The 24,290-nt window shown below is 49.0% G+C and overlaps 1 protein-coding gene and 1 long non-coding RNA gene across 6 annotated transcripts in view; one reads left to right on the forward strand and one right to left on the reverse strand.

Moving 5' to 3' along the window:
* The window catches only part of Bend4 (BEN domain containing 4), a 28,545-nt gene extending 25,391 nt beyond the window's left edge, over positions 1-3,154 (reverse strand). For all 5 annotated transcript variants that reach the window (XM_050150233.1, XM_050150232.1, XM_050150234.1 and 2 more), the window contains exon 1: positions 2,512-3,154. In XM_050150233.1, the coding sequence (XP_050006190.1) occupies positions 2,512-3,019 (508 nt within the window). In that variant the 5' untranslated portion in view covers positions 3,020-3,154. The remainder of the gene's footprint in view (positions 1-2,511) is intronic.
* A 311-nt stretch (positions 3,155-3,465) lies between these two features.
* Positions 3,466-10,388, forward strand: LOC126506550 (uncharacterized). The gene is made up of 3 exons (XR_007593243.1): positions 3,466-4,996; positions 5,338-5,494; positions 8,279-10,388. It is a non-coding gene; the product is annotated as an uncharacterized lncRNA (long non-coding RNA).
* Positions 10,389-24,290: the final 13,902 nt, after the last annotated feature.

Consider the following 24,290-nt stretch of genomic DNA (forward strand, 5'->3'; position numbering starts at 1 on the left):
TAATCACGTATTTCTTTTCTCAATGGCGTGTAGCATCTAGTGGCAAATAAGATTCACTTCAGCCTTCCATCTTTTCACCGCCTTTACCTCTTCCACCCCGAGCTCACTCAGCACACCGTGGTTTGACAACTTTCGGCTGACAAGGTGGCCCTGAACATTCGCCACAGCCACACGGCTGTGAGAGCAACAGGCAAAGCCCCACCCGCCCCGCCTCGTGTGTTTAGAAGGCCCTGGTGAGCACACAAGCTCATTGGCTCCAAGTGGCACCATTAGCCCCTCAAAGAACCAATCGGCTCTCCATGTGGCTGTCCCTCTGATGGCCACACACGTCACTGTGCCCGTTGAGAGATGGTCTGTCCACTTGTGATGACTATTACCTTAATTCTATGGCTCCCCCTCTGCATCCAGAACGTTCTCTGGGACACAGAAGAAACCTACCATCCAGTTCTCAGCTTTCCCACACCTCTAGGTAGGCACCCAGTGACCTTACCATCCTAGTGACCTTACCCTGGAGTCCGCACTAACAAACAAAAAACAACAATTAATCCACCCCCCCCAAAACCCTGACCAGAACAGCCTTGAGGAAACTGGTAATATGGGAAAAATTTGAAAGAAGAAAAAAGCCCCTTCCTATCTTTAGATTCAGTGGCAATGGCCTCTACCTTGTGATAGAGACAAACTTAAAATAGGATACTAGAAAAAAATACTGAGGGGAGGGGGAAAAAAACCAAAACCAAAAAAACTCCAAATGAAGATGACGGAGAAACTTCCAGAACAAAAGCAGCCATGGAAAGGAGGATAAGAGACGGAGGCTGAAGGAGAGCGTACAGACATCATGGTGGGGAAGAGCAGTAAGCGACGAAAATGGTAAGGAAGGAGCAGATGGATGAGGTTCTAGAGGAAGCAGAGACTGGAGCACAGCAGTCTGAAGAAAGTGCTTGTCCAAGGGCTGGACCAGGCAGATAAGGGCTTCAGCCCCAAAGCTGAGGTTGGAACCAACATTATACAAGAGGTCAACTATGGGCAGTGGGGAAAGGACCCAAACTGCTGAAAAACAACATAGAGAAAACGGTGAGCTGGGGTAAAGGGCACACTCAAGCAGTACAGAGACTGAGGCATGAGAGAGAGCCGTCTGAGGTAAGGCAAGCCCCTGATTGGGAAACAAAAACCAAACAGGACACGAAAGCTGGGGAGGGCCTAACAATGAATATAAAAACACAGTGGTTTGATATAAGGGCAAGGGCAGCGGGGTAAAAAGAAAAAAATCACCTCACAAACAGTAAGGAAGCCATGTAAGAACCCCAACACACACAGAATCTCTAACATCTCCAAGGCATTGGGGGACATGGCAGGTACAAGTCTTCACTATAACCTGTAATTAGATTTTCTTTCTCCAAACCAATCCTTCACATGTCAAAATATTGACAAACGGCAGGGCTCTTAGCATGAGCATCTATAACTCCTTCTGAGACAATGCCCGTCTACTGTCACTAGGAAAACACACACACACACACACACAGAGTCTTAGATTCGCTGACATTCGGAAGCTGGGAGGCTCCTAAGTGCCCTGAGAGGCCTGAGCAGGGAGGGACTTTCTCTCTGATGAACCATAAACGTGGCTGCGTGTCCTTCCTCTGGGGGCAGAGAGGGTGCAGGCCTTGCTCAGAGCTCTCCCGCTCCCCGGTGAGATAGCAATCTCGATCTTTAGCGTGGGCGATCCCCACGCGACTCAGCGACAGACAAACCACGGACCAGGCGGGTGGGGATTGTAACTCTGCGCCTTGGATGCCCTCGAACCCACGTCTGGAGGAGCGATTCCCCCGCCCCTCCAGAAGAAAAAAAACTACACCCCCTCCCAACCAAGTTGAGCACCAGGTCCACGGCTGACTCGGAGTGGAAGACCTACGTGTCTGCGCCACGGATAAAGTGAGGGGTGCGCGCCATCAAAACTGGAGCGCACTGAGAAAAAGAAACGCAGAGACCCCCGGAGGAGCCCAAGTGGCCCCGGACCGCCGGAGGGTGGCGGGGACCTTCAAGGGGCGAAGGACAGGCCCTCCCGAGGCACAGAAGCTCCTAGGAGGGCGAGCTGGCGGCGGGCGGGAAAGAGAAGCGTGGCGTGAGGAAAAAGTGAAGTGGCGGGGAATAAAATGGGCGTCTCCTGGAGTGACCTCAGGCCGCTGTCCCGGGGACTGTCCCCTCCTCGGTACCCCGCCCAGGGCCTGCAATCCCTGCACCCCCCCCCCCACTCCGTCCTCCCGTAGCCGGCCCAGCTTCTCGCCCGCCCGGAGCCCGCGCCCCGGAGCCACCTGTTAGGCGCGCGCGCCGTCGGAAGCCCGGGCCGCGGCGGCGCCGGGAATCTTCCAGAAGTTACTACTGCCCGAGCGCAGCACGCTCCCGAGGCCCGCCGGGCCCCGCGTGCACGGCCTCCCGGGATCCCCCCCCCCACCCTCCGCCCCGCTCCGATCGCCCAGTCCCCACGCCACCGCAAAGTTGCAGCCGGGGAGTCGGTACCTGCACTGAGCTCCAAGCTGACGCCGTCGCTACCCGCGCTGCTGCTGCCCGCGCCGCTGGCCGGGCCCGGGCCGTACCTGACGACGGCGGCGAAGGACGACGACGACGAGGCGACGGGGGCCGTGGGCGGCGGCGGCGGCGCCGGAGTCCTCGGGTGGCTGGGGGGCGCGGCGGGCGTGCAGGACGGCGACGACGACGAGGCGGCGGCGGCGGCGGGGGCCCGGCCTGCCCCGGCCGGGTAGGACGGCTGCGTCGGGAACGGCGGCGGCGGCGGCTCGCTGCTGCTGATGGACACGGCGGCGAGCGGCGCGAAGGGCGGCGGCGGCGGCGGCGGCGGCAGCGGGGACGGCCGCGCGGGCGGCAGCTCCAGCAGCGTGGGTCTGTCGTAGCGCTTGGCCAGCGCCGGCCGCCGGCTGGGGAACGTCTTGAGGACGCTGTAGGGGCCGCGCTGCTTGTAGATGCGGGGCGCGCTGGGCCCCTCCTCCGCCGCCTGCATCTCGGGCTCCATGCCGAGCCGGAGGCCCTGCCCGCCCCGCGCGCGGCTCCAGGGGTGGCTCGGCCGCCCGGCCGCCCGCTCTACCCCGGCGCGCGCCGGCGGGAAGGCGTGTGTCTGCGCCGTGGTGGCCGCCGCCGCTGCCGCCGCCTGTCGCCGAGCCTGGCATCTCCGAGCCCCCGCGCGGGGGGCTGCCGCCCAGCGCTGATTGACAGCCCGCCTCGCCAATGCCTGGAGGGAGAAAGGAGGTAAGGAGCAAGTGTTTAGGGTAATATCTGCTAATGATGATGGGGGCGGGGCGGGGCCTGGCGCCGGGGCGGCCCGCGCGATCGGCGCCTCGGACAGGGTCGTGGGGGGAGGGGAGGGAGGGGAGGCCGCGGCCCTTGGGGACCCGGTGGCGGGACGGGGGGTTGGGGGGGACGACGGGGATGGGGTGGGGGACGGAACCTGGAGGGCGTCCTGCTGGGGACAGGTGGAAGAGGTGGGCTCCCGGGTCTCTCTGCTGTGGACGAGAGGCGGCCGTGCTTGCCGGCCGGGTCCGAGCTTTGCAAATGAGTTCCCGGCGCCCTCCTGCGTGACCTCCCAACTCTCGGAGTGCACGAAGGGGGTGGTACCTAGAAGTTAGGGCGGGGTCGCCGGAGTGCAAGGGTGGGACGGTAAGTTCTTCTAGAAGGATACCACACTCCCCCCCCCCCCCTTCGGAAAAGAACGTCTTGCAGGACTTGGCACGGGCTGCTGGGAGGCTTGTCCTACCTTAGGGTCTTGCTGTCCCAGGTTTGGCGGCTGAACCTGAAAGCGCTCAGGGCCCTGGGCTTGCACACCGTTTCACTTGTTCTCCATAGGGGGCTGGGAGAGAGCCGAGGGACGCCATTACTTCTCTCCATTCTACAGATTTGAAAACTGAGGCTCCGCAAGATTAAAGGACATTATCCAAATTCACGCAGAGGAGCTTGTGAGTGAGTTGCACGGATGCAGACAGGTCTTCAGAATTTAAAATAGCTGGTAGACGGTGCAATTAAAGGGAACAAAATGACCTCACGCTTCCCTCGGGGCTGATGATTGCTTTGAACATTATTATTTACGCGTATACTTTGCAAGACCAAGGTGGCCTGGGATCTCACTTCCTACATTGTTCATTCCAGCTGGCACAACCAAGCTAGGGGTTCTGGGGAGCACGGGGTCTCAATACTTGTTTGAATGAAGGAAGACCCCCCCCCCGTAGTTTGCAGGAGGACCCCATAAGGTCCTTGAAACACAAGGAAGAGGTCTGCCGCCTGCCGGTCATTCCTTACTATCTCGAAGGAAGCATCCTTCAATAGGCCTACTCCAGCCCCAGCATCCCCTCCTCCCAAGCTTGGGTTCCAGCCTCGTTCATCATTATCCGGGTCCTTGATGGATGACCCTCATCTCTCCCATCCGGAGTGACTTTCTTATTCAGAGCTATCGTTTTAGTCTTGGCAAAGTGACCCATTTTCTTCTGGGGTCCAAGTCTTTGACCTCCCATTTCCCAGGTCTCCCTTCCTTCTGAAGAGTTCTTCCTTACTGTTTCAGAGCCTGTGTCGACCCCCCCCTCCCCAGACTGTCCTCCTCTCCTCTGTAAGCTCCTCAGATAGTGCTGTGCCCCTCCTCCATTTATTAGAGATGAAATAAATAATGCCATAAATAAAAGTATTTGGGAGTCCAGGAACTGTCAGGGCTGATTAGGGCATAGAGGACATTTTCTTTCTCATTATGCAAAAGCATTTCATGGGGAAATAAAAGAGGTTTCATTGTAACTCATGCATGTCATATTTCAAGGAATTCAAGATATTAATCATATTTAACATTATTTGCAACGTTTTCTTCTCCCTGGCTTCTGAAAACTGCTAAATGAGGACACGTGGATCACCAGGAAGAAAGGGAGAGGAACATGAGGGGGACAGTTGAGAAATAATGAAAGGCTGGTGAAGGAGACCGAGGGAGATGCCAGGGAGACGTTTCTCAGGCGCACAAGTGAGGAATGGGGGAGTGACTTCTGGGACGGGAGACAGATGAAACTGAATGATACACGAGGAAATAAATGATAGCAAGCCTCCCCGCACGTTCCCGGCGAGAGAGCGGTTCTGAATTTTGCATTGAAACCTTTCCCTCCCACTTTACTCCCCGATAATTTGCCAGGAACTCCTAGCTTTTGGAAAGAAATTAGGGTGAGGCTTGGTGGGGAGAAGACCTTCGGCCCTCTGGTAAAGAAATGACTTCTTGTATCTGGGGAGGGTGAAGCTATCTGTTCTACGCAGATTTATTTATTTACTTTAGAGTTATTAATTTTACTTGTCTGCGTGTGTTGCCTGCAGGTGTGCATGTGCCCCGCCTGGACGCCTGTGGCCCGGGGACCTGGAACTGGTACCACCGATGGTTGTGAGTCATCACGTGGGTGCTGGGACTCGAACCTGAGTCCTCTGCAAGAACAGCAAGCGCTCTTGACCACTCAGCCATCTCCCCAGCCCCTAAGTATGTGTTTTAGATTTATGTCATCCTTTCTGCTCAAACACCTTGAGAGACGGGCAGCCATACTCCCTGCTTTCCTGACTGAAGGGACCGTCCATCAGTTTTTCCCCCAAAGTGGCCATTCCTACAAATGCAAACACTCAAATGAGAGGTTGCTTTGGTTGGGATCATCTCTAAACGTCCACGTTGGAAACTTAGTCCCCACTGTAGCAGTGGGGGGGGGGGGCCTACGGTCAGGCATTTGCCACACGAGGGCTGTGTCCTCAAGCTTGGGTTGATGCCTGTTATACAAGAGCACAGGAATGTGAGTTTGGATTCATGGGTGCTCCTGTGGGTGATGCCTCTGTCGCACTGTGTTGCATGTTACAGCAAAAAGGCTCTAAGCAATGGATGCCCATCAACCCTGGACATCTTGGCCTCTGGAATGGCAAAAGCAAAACAAAACAGGAACAACAAAAAAAAACCCTCTCAATTTCCATTCTTTACAAATTCCTGAGTGCATGGTATTCTGTCATACCTTGTATGGGTAAGCAGAAGACGGTCATTGCAACAGCAATTCCATTACAAAGTACTCAAGAATTTGGGAGAATGAACGTGAAAGGCCTAGGTTGCTATGAATGATATTAATGGTGAGTCTGGTGAGAACTCGGAACTGTAGAGAAAGAGTGGTTAAGCGGTTTTGATTTATGCTAGAAAAATGGGGTTTGGTGGCTCACACCTGTAATCCCAGAGCTATCCCCCTAATCTGGCATTCATTTGGGAGGGACAATCAAGAGGCCTGATCTGTAATACATATCCATACACCCCATTTAAAAAAGAAAAGAGGTAGGAGAGAAGGAAGGAGGGGCAGGTTGATGGTTAAGGGCATTCTAATGAGTCTCCGGTTGGAATGAGGATCAGAGCTTTAGAAGCTGGAGGAAAGGACGTCTCGGCTCTCCAGAACTCTGCCTTAGGAGTGTGTGGAAGGCAAAACTTCTCCATAAAGAACAATGAAGTACGACGTCTGGCAGGATAAATAGCTACGCCTTTGCAAAGCCTTCAGAGGGCTGCACAGCTTCTTTTGGCCGAGAGACTAGAGAAATGATTTAAAGGTGGAATTTATAATTAAAGGGGATGCAGAGCGGAAAGATGGGGAGATTTGCAGCCTGGCATGGTAAGAGTGAAAAAGCATGCCCAGGAGAGAGTACTGTGGGGATAGCCAGTGGCCCTTTGCTTAGGAGATTATTCAGGTTCCGGTGCTCGGGATCTATTCATCAGGATAATGAGACAGTGGCCTTAACTGTCTGGGATCTTTGAGACAAGCCAGGACTTTGAAGGCAAGGTTTAAAGAAAGGCACGTGCTGCCCAGAGCCACCTTGGAAGGCTTCTGCATTCTGGCGCAGCATTCCCGGGCTACTCCGGCTGTGTCTCAAGCTGGACTAGGTTAGCTCAGAAGGGCGGAAGCAGTAAGCTTTGCAAGTAGCAGTGTGTGCTGACTCAGAATGCAAGCTATGGGACCAACTGTCAAAGGTATGTTGGGCAGTTTGGAACTTCAGGCAGAGACTGGTCAGAGGGGCAGGGTTACCACAGAGAGCCCTAACTAGGGAGTGCCTATTGTAGGTCTGGAAATAAGGTGCTTTTAAAGTCCCCCCAAACTGTAGAGTTGGTGTCCTTGGAAAGCTGAATAAGCTGATCCCAGCAGAGGCTGAGGAGTGGCCACTTGATACTTTGGGGGCCCGAACCCTGAAGGACATCTAGGAGGTGGTAGGTGGCTATTCTGGAGCCTTCAGATTTAAATGTTCACCCCTTTGGGTTTGGATTTACCAAGCCCCATCCCATCATATTTGTGATTTTGAGATAGGGTCTCACTGTAGCCTAGAGTGGCTCTAAAGTCACTGTGTAGCAGCGTCTTGGCTAAACTTTGAAGTGATTCCCCTGCCTCAGCCTCCCAAGTACTAGGATTACTGAGGGCTGGGTTTACAGATATTGGCCACCATTCTTGGCCCATACTTGTGTTTTGGAAGTCGATAACGTGTTTGAGTTCACTGATTCCAAGCTGGAGAAGTAGCCAAGGATGGAATATGGTAGCTGATTTAGATGCCACTCTTGGGCTTTGGGCTTGGCACTGGAATGAGTTTAGACTCTGGGGGGCTTTTGAGGTGGACAGTTGTAATTTGTATATGAAGATGACGTGCCTTGTGGAGGACAGGGGCAGGATACTAATGGCGTGAGTGTGTCTCCCAATAGCACGTCATGGAAACAATCCCCAGTGTGACGCTGTTTAGAAGTAGAACATAATGAAAGGTCCTCAGGGCTGCCCCTCGTGGATGGCATAAATGTGGATGGCTTGAAGCTTCCAGGACATCTGTGGCTCTCCCTTACCCACACCATGCTGTCTGCCGTGTTATAACATAGGAGGGAGGTTCTAACCATTAGACCTGCACCCTTGAGCTCCCCAGCCTCCAGAGCTATAAGCCTAACAAACTTACAGTGTCTATAAACTACCACATCTTTGGAATCCTAGTATAGCCTCACAGGAATGAATTAAGACAGTGGCTTAGCTTTGCTTCTTGTGAAAGGTCTTGAAGAAGAAAACTGCCAGGAATTTGGAGTGGTCACCTTTCCTATCCTAGCGCAGGCCGCTCCCTGTGTAACAGGAAATGGTGTTAGCAGCCGAGAGAGAGCACCTGTAATCCAGATGCTTAGCACACAGAGGTGACAGGCCCTCCCGGTCCAGTCCTCAGTAATCAGGAGAAAAAGAGGGAAATAAAAAAAAAAAAAGTAACGTTCTTGTTAATTATCCCTTAGAACGGACACTGACTCCCAAGTGTGGAGCTATACACTCCTTCAGACCTTGGACCACTCCTCCCGCTGAACTCAGCACTGTGTGTGCACGCGTGCAGCAGAGCTCCCTGAAGAGGAAGAAGCATCTACTGAGTTAAAGATCCTCAGGCTGCTTGACCTTGGCTGATTAGAACTGTGGTTGTGGACTGATGGGCAGTCAGGGCCGAAAGTACTCTGAGCCTCCTCGGCTCCTTAACAGCCATTTACTTTCAACCTCTGTATCTGGCCTAACATCCCGGTGACCAGGTTAAGCTCTCACAGTACGTCACTGACCTTCATGGACCTTTGGCTCCCGCCCACTCTGAAGAACATTCTAACATCTCAACCTGTAGAAAGCACTTCCGGCCTTGCGGTAGCTTCTCCACAGTTGTCTAGTGCTTTTGAAGACGTAACTGTTTATCACCTTCCTGGTTCTGTGGCTGTGCAGACGGCCTCGTCTACCATGGAACATGTTGTTCAGAGAAGCCCGAGTCTACGTCCTGGGCCATGACCACTTGTCTTTGGCTAAGAATGAGCTGCTTCCTTTTTCCCTTGAATGCCCAGCTGCTGCTTTACAGCTCTTTGATACAAACATAACAGAGCCAAGCACTTGCAAAGTCCTTCATAAGGAGCACTCAGTAAACGTCTTGCTCTACTCTGTTGTCTAAGTCATCAGACAATGACTTTGCTGCTGTCTGCTCTTGGGGGCTGTACAGAGACAGATAGGATGACAACTATAGTTATGCTTTAAATCTTTTTAGATGTTTACTCTTAACTCAAAAATAAGAGATGGTGAAAGCCAAGGGGTTATCTATGGACAGGGTAAAATTTTGATTGGCAGCATCTCAATTCCTTGAGTCATCCAGAATATAGCTTTTAAATAATAACCCAGCCATGGGAAATGCTTTTTATTGCACCAATTTCAATGATATTTAATGAGCTTCTGATTGACTGTTTGATCTCCCAATGTTTTGTGCTACTTTTAATTCATTTCGTATAATAGAAAAAAAAAGTAATTGGAATAAAATTTTGTGACAAGATAATGACCTTCCACTTTGAAATTAAATGTCTGATTAGCTTCAACATTTTAATGCTGAGATGATGCTGCAGCAGGCACAGGAGTGCACCTACTGTCATTCCATGGAAAGTGACTGAGGAATATGCCCTCGCTTTGCTGATCGTATAGCCAAAGGGCGTGGTGGCTGTAGAATCAGAGACGCACAGGCCTAGAAGGGAGTGGCGCAGTCGCCTGAACCCGTGTCTGCAGTTTTTAACAACTTGGATACGTGCATCTCTGAATGCATCGGCCATTCACCCAGGTATTAGTCCAGAATATTTATTGTGTGTCTACTATGTGTTAGGTGTCTTTATGGGTTCTGAGGGATATAATAGTGCAACAGATTCCAGGGTATCCTGGGAGAGCAAGGAGCAGATGATAAATTAGTCACTGTTGTTGGGAGGCTGCTTGTTTGTTTCCCGGCTGCCCCGACTCCCAAAATAATCACACAGAAACTATATTATTTAAAACACTGCTTGGCCAATGACTCTAGCATATTCCTAGCAAACTATTACGTATTAAATTAACCCATTTCTATTATTTTATATTTTACCATGAGGCTCGTGGCCTACCAGGAAGGTTCCAGCTGGCGACTTGCGTCTTTCTCCTCTAGCGACTCCATGACTCCTGACTCTGCCTTCTTTCTTCCAGCATTCAGCTTAGTTCCCACCCCCACCCCAGCTCTGCTCTACCCTATCACAGGCCCAAAACAGCTTCTTTATTAGCCAATGGTGTTCACAGCATACAGAGGGAAATCCCACATCACTTCCCCTTTTCTGTCTAAATAAAAAGGAAGGTTTCACTTTAACATAGTAAAATTACATATAACAAAACAGGTATCAAGTAAAAATTATAGTTACAATATTTATATCTACTTTATCTTTTATCATAAGTGAGGAAAAGTATAATTATAACTATCTATTCTTCAATTCCATCAAAGACTACAGAAGGATATAATATTACCTAAGTAAACAGGAAGTGCATTGTAAGCAATTTCCAAAACTCTAGAATTATCAGAGACATCTCACTGCCTGGACAGCCACCCAGAGTTCTTCTGTAATGTTTGGATATCCATCTTCAGCCTACCAGCCCATAGTATCTGGCAGACTTTTCTATGAAGCAGGAAATTTCAAAGACAGCTCCGCCTATATTGACAGTTTGTCAGTCACCTTTTTCTGTGTCCTGCAGAATGTCTGGCAGTCTCTTTAATGAAGCAGGAACCCTGAAGGACCGTCTCACCTTCTTTAGGGGACTTTAGCAGTCATTTCTCTGTGGGTCCTGCATGTCCAGCTCATACAGCAGAACATCAAGCAGTCCAGGCAAGAGCAGTATCTTGCCCAAACGGCTAAGAAGCCTCTTAGATGCTCATCACCCTCTTGGTGCTGCCAGGAGCAGGTGTGTTTCATTGTCATGAAAAGTCTTAAGCTCTTAAAACACTTTACATGCCATATTCTGAAGGTCTCTGAAAGATGTGAAGAATACCTATCTAACTGCCACATCCCTAGGCTTGTGGTTCTGGGTACTATAAGAAAGCAGGATGAGCAAACCAGTAAGGAGCATCTTTCCATGGCTTTTACATCAGTTCCTGCCTCCAGATTCCTGCCCGAAATTCCTGGTCAACTTCCTCTAATGATGGAATATGATGTAGAAGTATAAGCCAAATAAACCCTTTCCTCTCCAGGTTGTGTTTGGTCATGGTGTGTTATCACAGCAATGGAATCCCTAACGAAGACAATTGATGTTACTTTGATAAATGGCTGATAGCTCACATGGGAGAAAACCAGTTCATACGAACAACCCAGGACAACAGGTACAACAGCCGTTGGGTGGGGTGCTTTGAGGAGCAGAAAGAAGGAGGTCAGGCAAATGCAGGGGGCTTGAGAGCAGAATACAGGGCTCATTCTGACTGCAGAGGGACCTTGAGAACTCAGGACAGAGTGACATCACCATCGAGTTTATGTTTTTAAAAGCTATTTACAGGAAAGGCACAACTGTAGTTCTTTTTTTTTTTTAAATATTTATTTATTATTTATACAATAGTCTATCTGTGTGTATGCCGAAGGCCAGAAGAGGGCATCAGACCTCATTGCAGATGGTTGTGAGCCACCATGTGGTTGCTGGGAATTGAACTCAGGACCTTTGGAAGAACAGACAATGCTCTTAACCACTGAGCCATCTCTCCAGCCCCCACAACTGTAGTTCTTATACAGACACACAAAGGAACGTGTTAAAGATTTTATCTGGCTTGGACTTGGTAGCATGGACTATGTCAAATTCCACCTCATGATTTCAAAGCAAATTACATACTTGTATAGAATAAAGGAAGATTCACTTTCCAGGGGACGTGGGCAAAGGAGGGAACCTTTTCTGTTGTCTAACAGTTATCCAAGCTTGAAAAGTTAAATACAAACCAGTGAAAGACATTGAGAGAGTACCAGCAGGTAACTACAAAAATGAGGGTCATTACACACGACAGTGTCCCAATGAAACACAGTATTTTTTCTGCAATGATTAAAAAAAGCAAAAGAATGGCTAAAATCAAAAGCACCGATGATAGCCTTTGCTGGAGAGGCTGTGGAGGAAGGGGTACCCTCATCCATTGCTGGTGGGAATGCAATCTTGTGCAACCACTTTGGAAATCAGTGTTTCGGTTTCTCAGGAAATTCGGGATCAACCTACCCCTGGACCCAGCAATACCACTCTTGGGAATATACCCAAGAGATGCCCTATCATATGACAAAAGCATTTGTTCAACTATGTTCATAGCAGCATTATTTGTAATAGCCAGAACCTGGAAACAACCTAGATGCCCTTCAATGGAAGAATGGATGAAGAAAGTGTGGAATATATACACATTAGAGTATTATGCTGCGGTAAAAAACAATGACTTCTCGAATTTTGCATGCAAATGGATGGAAATAGAAAACACTATCCTGAGCGAGGTAACCCAGACCCAAAAAGATGAACATGGGATGTATTCACTCATAATTGGTTTCTAGCCATAAATAAAGGTCACGGAGTGTATACCTGGTGAACCTAAAGAAGCTAAAGAAGAAGGTGAACCCAAGAAAAAACATATAGTTATCCTCTTGGCTAAGGGAAGTAGATAAAATTGCCGGGGACAAAATTGGGATCTTGGGGGTGGGGTGGGTTGGGGATAAGGGGGGACAGGGAGAGAAAAGTGAGAAGGGGAGGATTGGGGGAACTTGGGGAAACAGGAAGATTGGGATAAAGGAAGGTTGGATAGGGGAGCAGGGAAGCACATATCTTAGTTAAGGGAGCCACCTTAGTGTTGGCAAGAGACTTGAACCTAGAGTGGCTCCCAGGAGCCCAAGGCGATGTCCCCAGTTAGTCCCTTGGGAAGCTGAGGATAGGGAACCTGAACTGACCCTATCCTATAGCAATACTGACGAATATCTTTCATATCACCATAGAACCTTCATCTGGTGATGGATGGAGATAGAGACAGAGACCCACACTGGAGCACTGGACTGAGCTCCCAAGGTCCCAATGAGAAGCAGATGGAGGGAGAACATGAGCAAGGATGTCAGGACCACGGGGGGTGCACCCACCCACTGAGACAGTGGGGCTGATCTATTGGGAGCTCACCAAAGCCAGCTGGACTGTGACTGAAACAGCATGGGATAAAACCGGACTCTCTGATCATGGCGAACAATGAGGACTGATGAGAAGCCAAGGTCAATGGCAAGGGGTTTTGATCCTACTTCATGTTCTGGCTTGATGGGAGCCTAGCCAGTTTGGATGTTCACCTTCCTAGACATGGACGGAGGGGGGAGGACCTTGGACTTTCCACAGGGCAGGGAACCATGACTGCTCTTTGGATAGGAGAGGGAGGGTGAGAGGAGTGGGGGGAGGGGGAGAAGGGAGGGGGGAGGGGAGAAGATTGGGGGGAGGGGGAGGGAAATGGGAGGCTGGGAGGAGGCGGAAACTTTTTTTTTCTTATTCTCAATAAAATAAAAAAAAAAGAAAAAAGAAAAAGAAGTATTTTTAAGATTATTTTAGATTCACAGGAGGTTGAAAAAAATGGTATAAAGAAATCCCAGAAAGTAATACCTTTCATCTACTTTTTGCAAGGAGCACACCTTGTGTTCCTCTAGCTATGTACTTTGCATGATATATATGCCCTTTCGAAGTTTGTCACTTAGTTTAACATCCTGCGACCCACCCGTGTTTTTTGTGTGCACCGATAGTTTGCTCCTTTTTACGGCTGAGTAGTAGGCTGTGGTGTGGATGTAGCCCAGGCTTTTAGTCAGTCCTCTTTTGAAGGATGTTATGACGGTTAGCAGTTTGAGGCAACGGCACGTACGGCTGCTCTGAACAGTCATGTGGGACTTTTACATGGAGGTAAATTTTATTCTCTGGGGCCAAGTGGCTAAGAGTGGGTTGTTGGGGGCTTCACTGTGCCTTCTTACTTTTACAGGATCTGATGGTCAGAAGAGACAGTTTGTTTCCAAACCAGACGCCATGGATTCTTTCAAATATAACCGTGCTTCTGCCCAGTGTATTGGTGCTCGCCTTTGATCCCAGCACTGGAGAGGAGAGGCAGAGGCAGCCAGATCTCTGAGAGTTCAAGGCCTGCCTGGTCTACAGAGGGAGTTCCAGGACAACCAGCGCTACATAGTAAGACCCTGTGGTGAGACCCTGTCTCAGAGACAAAACAAAATAAACACCCTACATATCTAATCGGCTTCCAGTCTCCCCTCCATTGTCTTCCCCTCTCCAGGGTGAAGTTCAGAGCTACAGTTGCTGACTTAGGTCCTTATGACCCGAGGCTGCCACCCCTTGCCTCTCAGAGCTCGGTCCTTCTCCCCTCTCTGTTCCTGTCCCCCCCCCCCCCCCCCCCCCCCCCCCCCCCCCCCCCCCCCCCTGCCCCCCCCCCCCCCCCCCCCCCCCGCCAGTCTCACTGGTCTTTCTGAATAAGACAGAGGTGTTTACCCGAAATGCTCTTTCCCAGGGTGTCTGCAGCCCTCTTCCATATTTCCCGTAGACTGTGGTATCCATGCTTGGTGGGGCCTTCACTAAGCTCCCTGCTTACAGCTGCAATCCTTCCCCGCACCCACACACCCATCTCTCTTCCTGTCTAGCACGGTCACTGTCTGTCACGCTATACCATGCTCTTGTGAGGAGGTTGTAATCCCCTTGCGGGAGGCTTGCTGAGTCCACAGCGCGTGGTGGAGGCCTGGTGAACTCACTGTGCGAGGGAATGACCGTAGGAGCTGTGGAAGCAGTCGGAGGAAGTGGTAAGATGACCTGGGACAGAGCGGCAGTAGTCCTGCTGGAAGGGGGAAGACACAGGCAGCGTATATTCGAGAAGCATGTGTTCTACTGCACACTGCTCTGAGCAGATGGTCTTCGTTTTGAACTTAAATATTCTCTAGCTGGGCGGTGGTGGCTCATGCCTTTAATCCCACCCAGCACTTGGGAGGCAGAGGCAAGTGTATCTCTGAGTGTTCGAGGCCAGCCTGATCTACATTCTCATTTGTTTCTCCTGCTTGTTGGCCCTTTGGATTCCTCAGGAAGGCTCGATCTTCTCCTCATTCTCTCTTCCAAAGGAGGTCTGCGGTAGATTCCTTTCCTTTCTGTAAAGGAAGTCTGTGGAGCCTAGTAGGAAAGTGATACCCTTTGAAAGAGTTTTATAAGAGTATATAAGGGTAGTCATTCTTAAAAATTGAGTTACTCTTTCTTTTCACAAATAGTATTCTAGACTCATGAGAACCCATAAATAAGTCAAAGACCCCAACTGAGGTGGATATAAAGGAGCTTATGGCTCAGGTTCCCGTGAGGACAGGAGACAACCTGATGCAGGGTTGACATGCATGCTCCTAAGATGCTATGAGCAGTCTGCCTCAGTGTTCCTCCTGCCTGTTCTGTTCTTGGTGTTCGTTCATTCTGCTGGAGCCTGTTCCTTGCTAGTCCGCATGGCCCAGACTATCAGCTGTGCGCAGGATATCTATTTCCTACCAGATTCCAAAGTGTCCGCATTGACCGCCATTGCCTGATCGAGTCTTGGTGATGGATTGTCTCGTCTATGAACACTCCCAATATTACGATGCGAGCATCATTTCCCTTGGAACAAAGAGGACTGACGAGCAAAGAGTTGAAGAGATCTCTCCACACTCACAGCAAATTTAAAGAGTTTAACTGAAAATTCTTCTATTTAATCCAAAAAGCCAGTGTCCCTTGTGAAGTTTTGTAAATTTAACCTTCTAGTCTCTTATTCTTTACTTCCCTTCATGTTTTGTTTTGTTTTGTTTTGTTTGAAACAAGACAAGGTTTTTCTGTAGCTTTGGAGCCTGCCCTGGAACTAGCTCTTGTGGACCAGGCTGGCCTCGAACTCCCAGAGATCTGCCTGCCTCTGCCTCCCGAGTTCTAGAATTAAAGGTGTATGACACCACCACCTGACTTTTCTCTTCAATTCTTAAAGAAAAATCCCCCTCCCCAGAGAGCAGAAATCACCATGTACAGAAATATTAAATGTTTTGGATATTTAAGAAAAGCAAACGGGATGGTGAAGCCCAAGAGGGGAAGAGAAAGGAACGCTTAGAAGCTAGATAGCAGTGTGACAAGATGGGTGCGATCCAGTTCTTAAGTTACCACGGCAAGATCGGTTTCCATCCCGTCTGCTAGCTCTCTGCCTGCCTGAAGACTATATTGTAATTGGATGACCAGGTCATGCTCAGTCTTAGTGTTTAAGCCAAGGTTTAACCTCACAGTAACAGAGGACTTTGACTTTCCACAGAGAGGGCCCTGAAGTGAAATGGTGAAATACAGTCCTAGATATTAGCAACTTTAGGTTTTGTAGCAACATATAGAATGTATAAATTAATCTGTGCCATTTGTCCCCTGGCCCAGAAAGCAACTGGATTTCTCTGGTTGCCTGGGGGTATTTCTTAGCTTCTTAACAAAGCTGTTATGAACAATCATATTTCTTTTGGCTTTGGAAACCAATAGAAAAATGTTTTTATTACAAAAAATTAATTTTTTTCTAAGTAATTCTTTTTTCACTGTCTGGATGCTTTGGGTCTGTCTTCTGGGCTAGGAATATGTTGTTTTGTTTTAAATCTCTTCTCTGTCCTTGTTGGACAGCTGATGTTGGCTGCATGAGTTGCAAGCTGTCCTCACACACTCAAATAAATAAATATTTAGAAAAAATAATGATTTACTGTTTCTTGCCACTCAGACTTCTGGGTTTAAGGTTTAAGGTCTCTCCTTACCATTGTGACAACAGAGGTGACAAGGTCTTGGGGCACACACAAAGGCACACACAATGTGGGCACAGCTATGAGTTCTCAGTAGGCCACGGATCACAAGGCCAGTGTGTGTGCTCTGTAGACAGACATCACCATACATCCAGCAGCAACACTGCAGGGAATGCTAAGGACCGATAGTTTCCTGCTCTTTTCTAGCCTCGCCATCGAACCTCACAGGCAGCAAAGTTACTCTAGTGTTGGCACTTAGAAAAATCACTAAAGATAAGTTCAAATATAATGAATTGGGGCTGGAAGATGATTCAGTGCTTAAGGGCGCTGACTATTCCTCCAGGGGTCCTGGGTTCAAGTCCCAACACCCACATGGCAGCTCACAACTGCCTGTAACTCCAAGATCTGACACCTCCACACAGACATGCATGCAGGCAAAACACCAATGCACATAAAATAAATTAAAAAAAATATAAATCAGCCAGTCTAAATGTCTGGGGAAGATTTTTGGAAATTATTATTATTTAATAATAATAATGTGAACCGGGCGATGGTGGCGCACGCCTTTAATCCCAGCACTCGGGAGGCAGAGGCAGGCGGATCTCTGTGAGTTCGAGACCAGCCTGGTCTACAGAGTTAGTCCCAGGACAGGCTCCAAAGCCACAGAGAAACCCTGTCTCGAAAAACCAAAAAACAAACAAACAAACAAAATAATAATAATGTGAGATTATTATTATTATTATTATTGATAATTGGACTTCTTCTCTAGATTAAAATCAAATCTCTGGGATGAGACCTTGGCATTGATAGTTTAAAAAATCTCTCTGAAAGCTAGGTATAGTGACTCACGCCTATAATCCTAATAGTTGGTAAGGTTAAGGTGGATTGCCATAAGTTTGAGTTATCTAGGGCTACAGAATGAGACCTGTCTCAGCAAAACAAAACAAAACAAAACAAAAACCTCTGGTGACTGGAGAGGTGGCTCGGGGGTTAAGAGCACTGGCTGCGCTTCCAAAGGACCTGAGTTCAATTCCCAACAACCACATGGTGGGTACAACCATCTGTAATGAGATCTGGTGCCCTCTTCTGGCGTGTAGGCATACATGCAGGCAGAACACTGTATACATAGTAAATAAATAAATCTTACAAACAAACAAACAAACAAAAAACCTCATTAGTCTGACTGGCTGTTCTGGTGTGCACTGCACAGCCTAGAGTGCCTCAAACCCATGGCCATTGCCAGCCCCCTGCCTCAGCCTTCTGAGTGCTGTGGTTTTAGGTGTGAGCGACCATGCCTGACTAGAGTTATTTTCAGAACCACTGCTTGAAGTAGCAGCATTGTACACGCCATGGTATAGGGTGATCACGGGGAGCCCAGGATGCACTTGGAGTACCTGAGCACATTGTCATTTGTGCCCAAATACACATCTCTGAGGACAAAGTTCCTGCAGATAGAGAGCAATCACATTTTCCCCATGTCTGTGCTAGGGACAAAGTCCAAAAGAAAGAAATGAATTCAAAGCAGAGGACTGAGGCTCCAAGGCCACATGTTTATTGGTATAAAGGAAGTGGAGACCTTCCTATGAGAGGGCTATGTATTCGGCACAGGTGGGCCCCTTCCGTGGGAGGTCAAGGCAGCAATTTAAACTTTCCGTCCCTCATATTATTACACTTGGTTGCGAGGGACAAAAATTCCAGTCAAACTAGATCGAAGGCAGAGGGAATTTATTGGGTCCTCCGGTTCCCAAGGTCTCTACAGAAGGAAGGAAGACGTCCTTGGGATTAAGGACAGGCTCACTGATGGCAGAGTTCTTTCTCTTCATCTTTCTCACCTCTCAATCTACAGGTAGATGTTCCCAGCAACTCCAATCCACAACAGAAAGCCAGCTGCCCCGTGCCGTCCTGGAACCTTTCATTACTGGCTGAAATCATTTTGTGGGTGAGCTGGGGTCCCCAGGACAGCTTTGGAACTGCAATTGGGAGGTAACGATTTCTTCACCGAGGAATGCTGGGTAGATAAAAGCACCTGCTCACTCTTGTATCTTTGAGAGAAAGGAAATGAAGTGTTTCTCCTTCAAACTTGAATAAAAAACATTTCTGGGAGGGGGGGTAAGAAAAATGTACCCTAAGCCAAGAAGCTAGATAGCCTTCTGTGGTAAGGCAGAAAGAAGGGACAAAGGCCGTGGGTGTCAAAAGTGGCAGCCAGATGAATTCTGGTTTTGCTCTCTCTTGTTCCAGTTGGAGGAGTTTGGAGGGATTGGTCCAGACCAGTTTGTCCAGATGCGGCAGCGTGCACAGACTGCGCTGTCTACACTCTGGCCTGTCAGTCACCCAGGCCATGCCTTTGCTGGGGCGTGTGGCAGTAGCCTTTCTTAGCTTTCCTTTCCTTTTATGAAAAACCTCATTTTCACCTCACCCCACTTGGGTGTCCAGGCTTTTCAGGGAAGGTCATCTGTGGACTCAGGGGATAAAGACAGACTCGGGGCTATTACTTCTGTCTTAGAGAGCCTGGCCCTTGAATGTACGAAGACACAGGTCTTCAGAGCTGAAGCTAGCATAGGTGTTCTGGATGTCACAGAACTACTGTCAATTTGTTTTTCTATGGAGCAATGTTGAGAGCGCCCCGCCCCCCGCCCCTGACATCTCATTTGCAAGTTGTGGGGGAGTGAAGTCCAGTGGGAAGTCTGGGAATTGGGAGGTTGTCAACTGTGAACTGTGCTAAGCACTCTCATGAGAAGCCGTTCCACAAAGAGGTTAGGGACCAGGGCCTTCTGGAGCCACAGCGGCTGTTTCTCTTGCCAGGATTGCGTTCTTGTGTCACTGAGCTGGTTTCCCCATCCCAGTGAAGGGGACAATACTAGTGTCCACTTGGCAGCATTGTTCTGAGGAACGTGATCAGTACCCAGCACGCAGAGCACTTTGTAAAGATTAGCTCTTCCCTCCCCTGCCCTCGTTGACGGATTCAGATTACGTCCCAGTGTGTATCACAGGGCTTCTGACGTCAGCGTGTGCCGCTGGCTCCTCCACAAGCCACACAAAGAACTGGAACTTTGGCCCCAGCTCCCTGGATGCAGATTCTCCTCCCGCCCCTGTGTGTGATATCTTGGGTGGGTGGTATCACCCTCGACAGGCTAGGTGTGCCACAGCATCCGTTTTTCTCACGGCACCAGGATGATCTCTCCAGACCCACTCACTCCTGTATGGGAAGAACAGTCCATGATCGCCTGCTGTCCCGACACCCTGCCCAAGGGGAACAGACACAGGGAGGGTGGGGGAGGCCACCCAGGATCCACCCACGTCTTCCTTTGCCTCGCTGGTCGGCAGTGTTTCAGTAAATGAATGACATCCACCCGAGACTGAGACTTCTGAATCTCCTATTTTGTCCCTGTCTCGCTCCCAAGTTTTTTGCTATTCTGGATTTCAGAAAATAGTTCAGTTGCCAAAATTGGTTGAATGAGCTCCTTTTAAAATTAGTCAAGTGATGAAAAGTGACGCTTTGCCCGGTCGTTCTAACAAGCCCCTTTCACAGAAGTGTCCTGTGGAATAAGGTTTACAAACTTAACATCAGACCTCCTCTGCCGTCCCTTCCAGGAGAACACAGACCTTCCCTAAGTCCTCCCTCCATAAACCGGAGGAGCAAGGTAATCGAAAGCATGGGTCACTGGCAGGTGATCTCATACCAAGGTATCCAAAAGATGGAGACACCTGTCATTCCTCAGGTCCACAGTGTCCCTTTCTGGGCTTCTTGTGTGAGCCTCTCTGGATGGCCTGAGGCTTTAACCTCAGCGATTTAATTTAAAATTGGTTCAGTAGCTCATGTTTATGGATAAATGGGTAAAACAGTAAAGATCAAAAGCAAAAAATAAAATTACTATGGAATTGAATATTTCGGAAGGCCGAGCCCAGTAAACGCTAGTGAAGTGTGGTGTTGGGAACGAGAGGCCCCCACTTATGATAATGCGCCTAACAAGGGGATGAGATTGACACAGAGATTCTGTTTCCCTGTCCCCCGAGGTTAGAGATTATGCAGGCCGTGTCGCCGTTTTTAGCTTCTTTGGTAATTCCTACAGTGAGAGACGACACTCTGCATATTTTTCACGTTGCTCTTCTGTCAGGTGCCAGGGTCTTTGAGGTAGCACAGAAAAGGCTCCTCTTTCCCGGAGCTGCGGACTCCCTCCCTCCCTCCCCACCCTGCAGTGGCTCAGTGCCCCTTTGCCAGGGCTCATTTCTTTATCTGTGTTCAGTTGCTAGGGAATTCCATGAGCCTGTCTAGCAACAACCGGTACTGGGTGAGATGATGTCTAAGGGAACCCTGGATTGATAATAGGTTTACCGTCATTCGATGCCTCGGTGTATACGCCAGGCCGTCCAGCAGGCAGGAAAAGTGAGTTCTCTGCTACACAGAGAGCAGCATGGCGCTGAAGGAAGAGCAAACTGGGGAGGCGTCTTTAGGACCGAGCAGTGTGGATTGGGACCCACTGCTTCGTAATTGATGCTAACTGGGTACTTGGTAACAAGTGTCCTCAGTGAACCCCACTGTGTTAGTCGGGTTTCCCAGAGGAAGAGAACAGTCTCTTAGCTGGTAGGTAGGTAGGCAGATTTGACACGGTTTTATTGGCAGTTTATGATGGAACAGCAGAGGGCTTAGCATATTTTGTTAAGGAGATTAGAAGATACATTCTGATCTCCAAACCCGGGCTGTACTCAAACCGGTCCACTTAGGGTTTGAGTGATGTGCTGGCCAACTGCTTTATATTCCAAACCCTCAGGAAGGTTGCATGCCCGAACAGTGGTCCAGGAGCTGCTTCTAGGTGTGCCCAGGAGCACGTAGTCTACGTCATGAAGCAACTTCACAGAAACTTTCTGGAAAGTGAGCATTTTGTCCTAGAAACTTCTCTACCATGTTACACTTCCCTGCCTTAAAAAAGAAGCCTTAAATAGTCCAGGTTCATTGTGGAAAAGGCAAAAAAGAAAATACAGCCACCAACGAATGCGTTACCCATAATACTTCTACCCACAGATGGTGACTATCAACACAGACTTACATTCATCTTGCTGCTCTTTTTTCTCTTTCTTTCTTTCTTTCTTTCTTTCCATTTCTTTTCTTTCCTTCTTTTTTTTTTTTTTTGGTATGGTGTTTACATGCTTAGCAAGTAAGGAATTCTATCATACAGTTTGTCTAAGGAAAGTCCCCCCCTCCTTTTTTCGCCTTTCTTCCTAAAAATGATAGTGGTGGCTTAGGGGTGTGGACAGGGAACTGGCCTTTTTGAGTGTTGAGCAGTGTGGAGCGTTTTATTTACATTGCCCAATCACTCAGGACACCAGCCCAGGAAGCCAGCAGCCACAGTCTGAGGCCAGACTCCCTGGCACGTCTTCCATGCTCCCTTTGACAACCTCTTTGTCCATGGAAATTCTCTTCCTTGTTTTTCCTTTGTTTTCTCTGGCAGATTCCTCCGATGGTTTTGGTCTACAGCTTTGTGAAGCTTTACCTGGACTTTCGTTTATTTTTGAGAGAAGGACTTGTTATAGAGCTCTGGGCTCTGCCTCTGTCATGACAGGATGATTCAATCTGGGAATCGTTAGGCCTCTTCCCCTCATTTATTTCTTCTCCCTTCATGTTTTTGTGTAACTCCACCCCCAGCTTCCAGCTGGACCACAACTAACTGATTTCTGAATTTGGTTCAGTGTTATTTTTAACTAAATCTCAATTGTTTGATTTTACCAATAAAGACTCAGGAACCAGATGTTGGGGTGATAGCCAGCTAGCTCAGAGAGCAGAGAAACCATCCAACTGACTGTCCTCCTCTGCTGACGTCCCAGAAGCCCCCGCCAAAACCTCTCAAACCCAGTGTCCTTCCCCTCTACTTCCTGTGTCTTTCTATCTGTCCTGACTCCCTCCTTCTCTCTCTCTATTTTTTTATTATAATCTTACGTTCACTTCCTGTAGACTGGTTGCTTTCTCCACCTCTTGACCTATGGTTAACTTTACTTATTTATTTATTTCAAGCAGAAAACTCTTGGATTAAAGGTGCATGCTAGGGCTGAGCCACACCACAACTGAGAAACAGGCTTTCCAGTAAATAACGAAATCTTGGGGGTTCACAGTGTGAAGATTCCTGCAGCAGCCCAGGGTCTGTAGCGCCTAAGATCTGTGTACAACCTCATGTTGGGAAGAGAGAGATTCTCTTCTTTATCTGTGCCGTCTAGCCATCTCTGTAGTATGTTTAGGGGACAGAGATGCTGCTTGTGCAGTTTTGGAAAACGACCTCTCAGCTCAGCTTTGAAAACTTCAGTGGGAATGCTGAAGGTGGGTTGGTGGGTGTGGAGGAGCATTATGTAGCCCTGGCTGTCCTGGAGCCCACTATGTAGACCAATTGTTCTCGAGCTCACAGAGATCCGCCTGCCTCTGCCTCCGGAGTGCTGGGATTGAAGGTGTGTGCCACTACACCCGGTTCTCAGTCTGGAAGTCTGGAGCTTCATTTTACAGCTTCCAAGACCTATAGAACCATCACCAGAGTTTAATGAAGTGCCTTTGGTCTCATCCCTTCTCTGCTCAAGTATGGTGCTTTCCTTTCTTACTCAGGCCGCACCCTACACAGCACGTGCACATTTCTGTCCATCCTTGATCTCACCCTCTGTCCTCACCGTGCACCGTCATGTGTGGCTGTTTCTGGAAAAACCAAGGAATTCATGTTCTCCATTTGTTGACCCCTCTGCCCGGGCCTCTCCTTTGAGACACACCACTCCCCTCTTCAGCTCTGTTCAGTCTGTGGTTAGCTTCTCAGGGGCAGCTACAGAAAGAGATCAGGTGTCACCTTCTCAGTGAGACCCCCCCCCCCCCGACACAGCCCCAAGTGCCCAGAGCTCCTGCCTGCTTTCACCACGGTCCTACAATCCTTGTGAGCTATTGGCCTGTCCTCCCTAGTGTGGCAACTCCAGAAAGTACATGGTTTTGATTGCTGCAGTAGCCCAAGCACCTAGAACAGTGCCTTACTTGATAAATATTTGTTGAATGAATGAACCAGAAGCAATTTCCTCCAGGGTCAAATGACCATGACCAGGGAACCCTTCCTATATAAATACAGATGTCCGCTTACTAATGGGATAGATGGCCTTTCGTAAAGTGGCTGTAACATAAAATCTGTTTAAGTCTTCATCCTCATTGTGGACTTAAATATGTATTTCTGTGGAGAAAAAATTTCACAGGAGATTAAACAAGGATTGGGCAAGTTTCCAAGCCTGTGGTGTTGCTGGCCGCGTCAGGCCCGTTGCCTGCTGTCATGGCTTTCACTGTTCTGTTCTTGCTCTTTTTGACACTTGGTGCCCATGGGGTGGTTCTCATGTGCTCTCTGTCTCCAGGGAGGGCTTTTTTTTTTTTTTAACTGTCCAGATTCTCTCCCTCCCTCCATACTCATTATGTTCTGAACTTCCCATTCTCCTGCTTCTTCTTGGGGTTAATGTATGCTATTATCTAAAAGTTGCCAATCACTCTCTCGCAGATACAAGGGAAGTCACAGCATTAGAAATGCAGATTTCATGTCTGTGTCCTCGCTGGCCCTGAAGCAGCCCTAACAAACACTCCTCGGAGTCCTCCAAGGGAAGTCCGGCGGTCTCCATGCCAGCTGTAGACAGTTAACTGGCTGCCATGTTCTTTCTGCTGCTTTGGCTCTTTGCTGAGATCTGTGACAGAGACCACCCTCATCGGTGGCCATACACATCG

This window comes from Alexandromys fortis, unplaced genomic scaffold (genome assembly GCF_014885135.2).
Source record: "Alexandromys fortis isolate MF-2015 unplaced genomic scaffold, M_Fortis_MF-2015_v1.1 scaffold_0, whole genome shotgun sequence".
Classification (NCBI taxonomy): domain Eukaryota; kingdom Metazoa; phylum Chordata; class Mammalia; order Rodentia; family Cricetidae; genus Alexandromys; species Alexandromys fortis.